Source organism: Bubalus bubalis, chromosome 21, assembly GCF_019923935.1.
Source record: "Bubalus bubalis isolate 160015118507 breed Murrah chromosome 21, NDDB_SH_1, whole genome shotgun sequence".
NCBI classification, from domain to species: domain Eukaryota; kingdom Metazoa; phylum Chordata; class Mammalia; order Artiodactyla; family Bovidae; genus Bubalus; species Bubalus bubalis.
The window spans coordinates 31,325,998-31,334,810 of record NC_059177.1 but is presented as its reverse complement, the minus strand read 5'-3'; the positions used below and the strand labels follow the sequence as shown (position 1 = coordinate 31,334,810).

The 8,813-nt window shown below is 38.3% G+C and overlaps 1 protein-coding gene across 1 annotated transcript in view; it reads right to left on the bottom strand.

Moving 5' to 3' along the window:
- Positions 1-4,679: 4,679 nt before the first annotated feature.
- MDFIC2 (MyoD family inhibitor domain containing 2) overlaps positions 4,680-8,813 on the bottom strand; it is a 112,707-nt gene continuing 108,573 nt past the window's right edge. The window contains exon 5 of the mRNA XM_044933713.2: positions 4,680-7,388. Coding sequence (XP_044789648.1) covers positions 7,129-7,388 — 260 coding nt within the window. The 3' untranslated portion in view covers positions 4,680-7,128. The remainder of the gene's footprint in view (positions 7,389-8,813) is intronic.

The window sequence follows — 8,813 nt, the reverse complement described above, 5'->3', positions numbered from 1 at the left end:
GGACTAATAGCCCTTTTCTAATTTCTTTCCCATCCATCTCTTTCCTCCTGTTTTCCCTGTCACCGTCCTATTTCAGGCCTTCAGCACCCCATGCCTCACTGCGGTGGCTCCTTTGTCAGTCTCCAATCTCTCTTTGCTCTAATTTGTCCTGCACACTGTGTCGTGGCCCATCCTCCTCCCACCCCCACTTTAATCATGTAATCCTATGCCATTTTTCAATGGGTTTCATTTGTTCCAAAGTAAATCACAAACTACCATTCAAAGGCCTTTCTAGATATGAACCTTGCCCCTTCCTCCTTCCCCACAGTCACTCACTTCCTAACCACTTCCAGGCCTTTACTAAGTCTTTCCTAGAGTTGGGCAATAACCTCCCTACTGGTTACATAGTTTCTTTCATTAAACCTGCTGTTGCCTAGTTTATGATTACAGTACCATTGGTAGCATGCAGGATGATTTTTGGTGCTATACAGACAGTATTTTTAAAAAATTATTTTTTATTGATGGATAGTTTCTTTACGATGTTGTGTTAATTTCTGCTGTACAGCAAAGTGAATCAGCTCTACGTATCTATATATCCCCTCTTTTTTGGATTTTCTTCCTATTTAGGTCATCACAGAACACTGAGTAGAGTTCTCCCAGCTATACTGTAGGTTTTCATTAGTTATCTATGTAGGCGTACTATTAGGAGCATATATATATTAATCCCAGTTTACCAATTCCTCCCACCACTTGGTGTCCATTCATTTGTTCTCTGTGTACACAGACACTTTTTTATTTTCAGAATTATCTCTAATCACATATTAATACTTTATTGTAAAAATACTACTAGTAGATCAAGACCATGAATTTATCCACATTATTGCTTAAAGGAAAGTCATCAAAAACGTGAGCTAGGAGGGTAACCTCATGAGGTTTGTGGGTCTGCTGAAACACTTCGACAACATTTAGAACCCTAACTCTACCTCACCTTGCAAGGGCAGTTTCACACACTCACCCCCTGGGCTAGATCAAGGCTTCCTGCCTTGGCTACATCAGCAGTTGTTTGATTGTAACAATGGCAGAGTGACAGCACCGGCAAGGTCCTACCTTCTCGCCTTCCCCTTCCATTGCCTGCACCTGTACAGCAGTGATTAGAAACATTCCTGCAGTTTTCTGAAGAGCCTCAATTACAAATGATGATTATCTTAGCTGCGGAGAGAATCTTGTTCAATATTCTTGTTTTATTTTTTAAAATACTTACGGGAACTTGATGTTCAATGAAGACCCTTAGGCAGCAAGTGCTGAAAGAGGGAACAAAGATGATGTAGGAGAGGGCTGAACGTAGTGAAAGCTCTGAATCCACAAAATAAGTTGTGGCTTTGTAAATTCACTAAGTACATTTGAGGAACAATAAACCATAAAAGAGGTTACTGTGACCTTGGTTTCCGCATAGCTTTTGAGATAAAAGGTCTCAGTATCAGAATGCATTTGGTTGACCGTAGTGTTGTTGACTGATTAAAAACAATGCGTGCTCTTATGGAATGCTGATGAGGGATTGGTCCAGGTCCTGTGTGCAGGATGAGCTCTGGAGGCAGAGATCAAAATTGCTTTGCTAAAATGGAGCACTAAAATGTAAGCCTTTGTAACCAGAAATGAATGGGGCAGAGCTCCTGACATAAAGATTAAGTTGCTATACATTCACTTATGCATTTATTACTTATTAGAGTACCTATCTTAAAAGCATATTGAAGATGTTTCAAATTCTCATCATTGCGTAGGATAACAACGCAGAAAACATTTACTATCAGCGAGTGGGTTTCTTTGAATAGTGTCATATTTTTCTGATTGCTTTTGCTTTCGAAGTGATACTTGGGCTTTATTTTGATGCAATCATTTTTCACATGTACAACTTTTAGACTTAGGGATAAAAAAGTGAAAACCTTGACATGAACACAAGTGGTTCAAGCCTTGCAACAATTGCTTGTTTGGTGTGAACCTTGGGCAAGTTACTTAATTTCTTTAAGTCTCTGTTTTCTCTAGGAAAATGAAGATGCTAGTAGAATCTGTTTCATAGGGCTGTTTAGAGAATAGCGATAATGTATATAAAGCACTTAAATATTATATTTTCTACTTAATATTTCTCCCATCTATAAAATAAGAACAATGCAGTAAAGGGAACACTGTCAAGCTCTCTGGTCTCCTCCTAACTATGTACTGAGAGCGTGTGGTGAAGTTTGTAGATGGTATTGCAATCCAGGTTTAAGAATGCCTTGGTCTCACCCTCCCACTCACCTCTTTCCCCCCCTGTTGAGTTCAGCAGAGGGAGCTATATGGATAGGAAAAATAGCTAGATGGGGAACAGATTCTCTTCTAGCAATGTAAGCACTAATCAAGGCAGGTCTTTCCAGCTAAGACTGAATCAGAAAATACAGTTTAGATGTCAAGGTTTAAGTGAAGATCTCTGTTTAGTTCAGTTCAGTTCAGTTCAGTCGCTCAGTCGTGTCCAACTCTTTGCGACTCCATCGCAGCACGCCAGGCCTCCCTGTCCATCACCAACTCCCAGAGTTCACTCAGGCTCACGTCCATCGAGTCAGTGATGCCATCCAGCCATCTCATCCTCTGTCGTCCCCTTCTCCTCCTGCCCCCAATCCTACTTCTTAAATCAGGATAGCCCTGGCTAAGGTGGTTCCTCAGTTGCCAACAGAGATGTGACATGACCAGCTTAGTCTAAGGAAGTATGCCCTGCAGCAACCTTAGACAGCAGGGAAAATGAGAATGTTCTGCTCTTGAGCTGACCTTTAAACCAGATTCCCTGACCTAAACTACACCACTTTGTAAAATGTGGCCCAATGAATGTCCTGGCTTCTGACCAAAGAGATCAACAACCCTTCCTCTCATGACAGCAGGGAGGAAGCTAAAGGATCATCACTTTCCTAAATTCCTTCTCAAAGTGTGGAGTCTGTTGCACTGGGGCTGCTAGACTTAGCAAATAGAAATATAGGACATGCAGTTTAAATTGAATTTCAGATAAACAAGGAATTGTTTCATAGGAAAAGTATTAATATGTCATGTCCAATATTTGGGACATTGCTTATACTAAAATATTATTTGTTATTTATTGGAAATTTAAAGTTTAAATTTACCTGGCAAGTTTGTTTCTAACAGTTTTTTAAGGTCTATTTGGTAATGGTTTATTGAGACTGATAGAAAAGCTTTTAGAGCTCTTTGGGAGGTTGTCCTGTGTGTTGTAGGATGTTTAGTAACATTCTTGGCTTTTAATCACTAAAGCTCAATAGCATCTTTCCTCTTTCCATTGTGACAACCAAATATTAATATGCCTCGAGACATTGCCAAATGAGTGCCAAATCACCCCTAACTGAGAACCACTGCTTTAGAGACAGTAGCAAAAGCCAGGCTATGAAGCATATCAGGATAGCAGACCAGAAGGTGGCACTTTTTTTTTTTCTTCTACTCTTTTGGCCACAGCGCATGGTATGTGGGATTTAGTTCCCCGACCACAGGTCAAACTCACACCCCCTGCATTGGAAGCATGGAGTCTTAACCACTGGACCACCAGGAAAGTCCAAGAAAGTGGCACTTTTATCTAGTACTGATGCAGATCCTGTCCTTATCTCCATTCCTCATCCCTTCCCACATTCTGGGCTCCTTCATGGTAATGTAACGAGCTGTCTAGACCTATGTAGAAAATACCAATAATGCAGTTTTGGTCCAGTGTTGATTATAATCACTAGAAAATCATGCTCTACTCACCCTACCTTTCTGAACAATTCACATGAGCCTGTATATGGCTCCTCTTCAGGTTTTAACTCAGATATCTTTTTTGAAGAACACCCAACAAAATATTAAACCAAGTACTTAAATTTTATAATTTTATCACAGGTCATCAGTTTGTGTAACCTGGGTGAACTTAACATTTAATGGGCAAAATTCTTAGAGTCAAAGTGCCTTAATTAAGTGTATGTACTATTCTTTTGTTCAGTTCTGTAAAAGGAGAAATTTAGAGGCATTGGATAATGAATTCTGCCCTTCAGACATTTCCACCTACACATTTATCCTTGAAAAAATGCTGATATGCCTTCATGTGGTATTTCCTATTTGTGAAGGTTCCCTGACTGAATATGTTGTCTCACTTCTTTGGGAAAAAAAAGAAAAAACTGAGGTGACTTTTGCCTTATTAACTTTGATTGTCCAGCATTGATAATTAATTTTGTAGGCCTATCAGCTTATGTAGTGGGAAAATTTCATTAGCAAGTTAAATGTAACTTCGTTTCTTCATGGCTTCCCATATTTTGTAGGCTTTTAGAGAAGCAATGGTTTTATAAAAATCCATTGAGCAGAGCAAAGACAATGTACTTATCTGGTTATATTGTGTAGGAAAAAAAACCTCTTTCTGGAATCCCTATAAAGGTTGTATGTTCTCAGAGCTCTCTTATCTAATGTGCTTCCTTAAATCAGAATGTTCTTTTCCCTAAGAAGCCCACCTTAAAGAACAACATTATCTTTATTTGTGATCACAGGCTTTCATCATGGCAGAAAAAAAAAATATGAACCTTCTCAGACCCTGATATTTGTATTTAATCAATAACCACGTTCCTTTTTCATCTGTCTTACCTCTGCAATTGCATTTTCCCAGCTGTGTATGCTTTATTGTGTAAGAATTCAATTGAAAGAGCCATTCATGTTTGCAAAAAGGATGATGTTTTATTATTGGTGATAAAGAAAAGAAATTTCACACTTTGTATAACCGACCCTTTCTGTTAGAGCATGGCAAATTCTGAAAGTGAGGAATAAGTTAACAAGCCGTGGAAAGAGAGGCCACAGAAGGATCTTGTAGTATTCTGACCACAGTATAAAATAAGACCTGACAATTTTTATGTCTTTAATTGACAAGTATTCAGTTCACTTCTGAAATGGATCATCTTTGCCCAATTTGAGGGTTATGTAGACTAGAAAGAATAAGGGGATGATAGTCAAAATATTTAACATTTACATGACATGGCCTGATGAATGGGATGAGATGCCGTATTATTGGGACAGGATCCCAAAGACCCTCTACAGGTCCAGATGGTCTTCCTTGAGTGACTGGGCTGTGAGGAAGTGGGTAGGGGCTGGGAGAGGGCCTAGGTGGTTAGGGGTATGGGAGAAGCCCTAAGGAGGTTCACAGCAACAACTGTTTATGAGCCAGTCTGGTAGTATTTTGATATTTGAGCAACTGGAACAGGTATATAGCTGTGTAGAGCTGAACTAAGAAGTAGAGAATCCTGGGGTAATGCACGGCCATTAGAAACTTAGACCACCACTTTGAGTTTCTGACACTGCCATTAAATCACTGTATGATCTAGGATCAGTCAGTACTTGGGGGACTGTTTTCTCTTTTGAAAATATTGGGTAACAACAACTTTAGGTCCCCTTCATAATAGTTTACATTTTTCCATCCTAAAGAGCTGCAAGTTCTATGCATACAGTTGTCTCTAAGCTTCTAGAAAGAATTGGGACTACAGTGTTTCATAAGGGTTGGGCTCTGTCTTGCTCTGCGCTTTGTGGATAACACGATAATTGAACAAGGACGAAGCCTGCAGGAGCCGTAGATGCACTGTGTTACCAGGAACAAGACAAGAGCAGTTCAATGTTCTTTCTATGGGCAGTTTAAAATATTTTCAAAAGATTAAGAGTTTTCAGTGTTTTGAGGAAGTTATTGCATAGTAGAAAAATGTGCTAGTTGGCTACACACACAAACCAAACATGCCTTTTGTCCCAAATTGCCAAAGTCAGGCAAAGATAGATATTTTGGGATTTGTTGTTGTTGTTGTTTGTCTTGATCATAAAAAATTCTGTTGACTCATTTCACTTTTGTGTTCTTTGGTTATTGACAGTGTGTTTTTTTTTTTTTTACGTTCGATGAAGGTAGTGAGACAGCATCATTAGAATATTTAAGAACACATTTGTGAGCAGCGCCATGCCTACAGAGACTGCACAAAATTCAAGTGACTTCAGCCTCCACAAATCGCTTTAATTTGTTTGATTGTTTGTTTTAGTTTGTTGGAGTCAAAAGTCACTTTCTAAGTTTATACCACATCTTAAAAGATTTTTTATAAATATGAAAAAGTGCTCAATATAATTATGAATCACTTGAATTTTCAGAAAAAGAAAAAAAGATATGGTTTCTGCAGCACATTCTGTATTAGGAAACTCAGTGCTGAATAAGTACCTGTACATGAATTTCTTTCGGGTTCCTACACAACTGATCATTTAGTAAAATGAACTGGTTCTGTTTTAATATCCTGTTGCTTATTGTACCTGACAAACAGAAATGAGGAAAATGAAGAATTAACGATCTGGGGTCATTTTCTTGAAACTTGCACATAATTCCCATTTCTGCTTATTAGAATAAAGAAAAGATTTTCTGTAACAAATTAAGAATATGCATAACCTGTTATGACATAGTCATAAGCATATAATAATATGGTCTAGAATTACAGTACTCTCTCAAAGTACATCATATTCAAAATTCACTGGGTATGTCTTAGAGACATCTGTTGTAATTACAGGAACACGGTTTCTAATTCATTTAATTCCCTTTCCTACCTAAACTGTACATATAAGTGAATTTTAAGAGACTGTATAAATAAATTTTTAATTACAAAATGATGTTATACAATACATTATTAATAATAACCAACAATGCATAATGTTTATGCATGAGTCCATTAGAAAGACAAGCTAATGTATGTCAATTCTAAAAGAATGCACTAATTTGTCCTGAATTTGTGAATGAAGTTGAATCCATGATGCAAGCCAATGAGTGCAATAACACAGAATGGTTCTGCATGCTATTTTGCAGTCAAGAAACATCTTGTACCTATGGCATTTAAGAAGTATGTAAGATTTGTTCATCACATGTGATCAAGATCTGATTTTTCAGCGAGCCATGCGGTGGGGAAATTTGGAACAAGACCACTGAGTTGACAATACTAGCTTTTCCCCAGACAGGTGCAGAATAAAATGGTCTAGAGCATCCAAGAAATGTGTACAGTCCTTACATTTCAGCACATGAAAATCACAGGCTCATTGTCATGAAGTTTCCCCTGAGGGCCAAAAGGTCTGCCTGAACACGGTTCCTTTGTTGTGCTAACGATAACAAATTTCGGAAATCTCCATGGCCAGCTCCAGACAGTCGCTGGTCTCGTGACAAGATTCAAAAAGGCTGCAGTCAATGTCAGAGTTGCAGTTGCAGTCGTTCCGGGAGTGGCTTTCATCTGAGGTGTGATGGTACCTGAGAGAGGGGCAGCAAACATTGATACACACCGTTTCACACGTGTCTGGGAGCATCAGGAGACAGTCCAGAAACTGGCAGAACAGACAGGTGAGGATAAGGGAGGCGCAGTCCTCTGTGGAAAGAAGAAAGAAAGACAATTAAATGTGGCTCATCTGGGGATGCAGATGCAGGGCAAGCATGTGCAGTGGTGTGTTTGATAACTTTATAGCCGACTCTTAATTATTTATCTGTATTGGAGGTGATGTACACCGTTATTTTCTCAACTGCTCCCACCCCCTGTCCAGTACTCACTCTACTTAAGTAATTGCTTTATTAACTTCCTGAGCATTTCCTATTGATTCCACATAATCTGGTTATTTAAAGTGCTGTCCCTTTTCTAAACTCCTATATTTACATTGTGTATAGAGGTGCTGGGAAGTTGCACAATTAGCTACCTCTCTTGAAACCTTGCAGTGGTCTGGAAAAGAGCAAGTCCTCCTCAAGTGCTGGGAGCTTTCAGGAGCAATTAGATTTGGGGACAAGGAGAGACCATCCACATTTCTGGCTTCTCGTCACAAGGCTTTTTTATTTGTTTGATGTGGATTCCAGTAAATCTGCCACACCCATATTCAGTGCCAGTGAAAAGCACATTTCAAAACCTAACATAAATTACTTTTTAAATAATCGTAGTTGTTTGTGGTAGTATATTATTTTTAAGCCCTGTCTCATTTTTCCTCCAGGAGATCAGCGAGGAATCAGCCTTGATTTTATATAGTTAAATGAAATACATCATCATATACACCTAAAATGGTATAAATCTTATCAGTCCTATGTAAGAAAACTGTTTTAGAAATTTGCTATGCAGACTTGTAAAAATATGAAAAGTATCTCTAAGGCATCGAAGGTAATTGGTAATTCTAGCCAAGCAGCTGTGATGGGTTATGGATTATTTTTGTTTGTTTGCTTCTATAAAGGAAATTAGTTAGAAGATGAAGTAGTTCTTTTGTTAAAATTATAACTTCTTTCCTTTTCTTTCTTCATTCTTCCTCCCTCCTTCTTTTTTTTTTTTTAAGTTAAGAAAGTCTCAAAAACATGTAAGAGTTTTTAAAAAGGGTAGGTAAGTGTTCATATGATATATCATCTAATTAATTAAAATCAGTATACTGAAGACTGCTGATGGTTGAAAGTAACATTTTAGTGTGAACTGGGGAAAATTCCCCTCTCCTAATGGGCGTATCAGTCAATTAACATTATTACACTTTTGTAATCTATTTTTCCTCCATTAAGAATGTTAGTAATCTTTGGTCTTCAGACTTCAGTTGACTGACTACACAAGCCTGCAAATTCTGCTTTCTGCATCATCTGCCAGTGCTGTCTAAGTGTTTTTAGGTCCCCATCCATTGACTTCTTAAGAATGTCTTCCGGAAAACTTTTTTCTGTTATTCATAACAGAACTGCTCTTCTGTTGCGCAACACTGCTTAGTGTTTAAGAGAAGGGAGAACATGGAAATTCTCTGAAAGGGAACAAATATTTTAAATACACTCATTCTAATTTAGT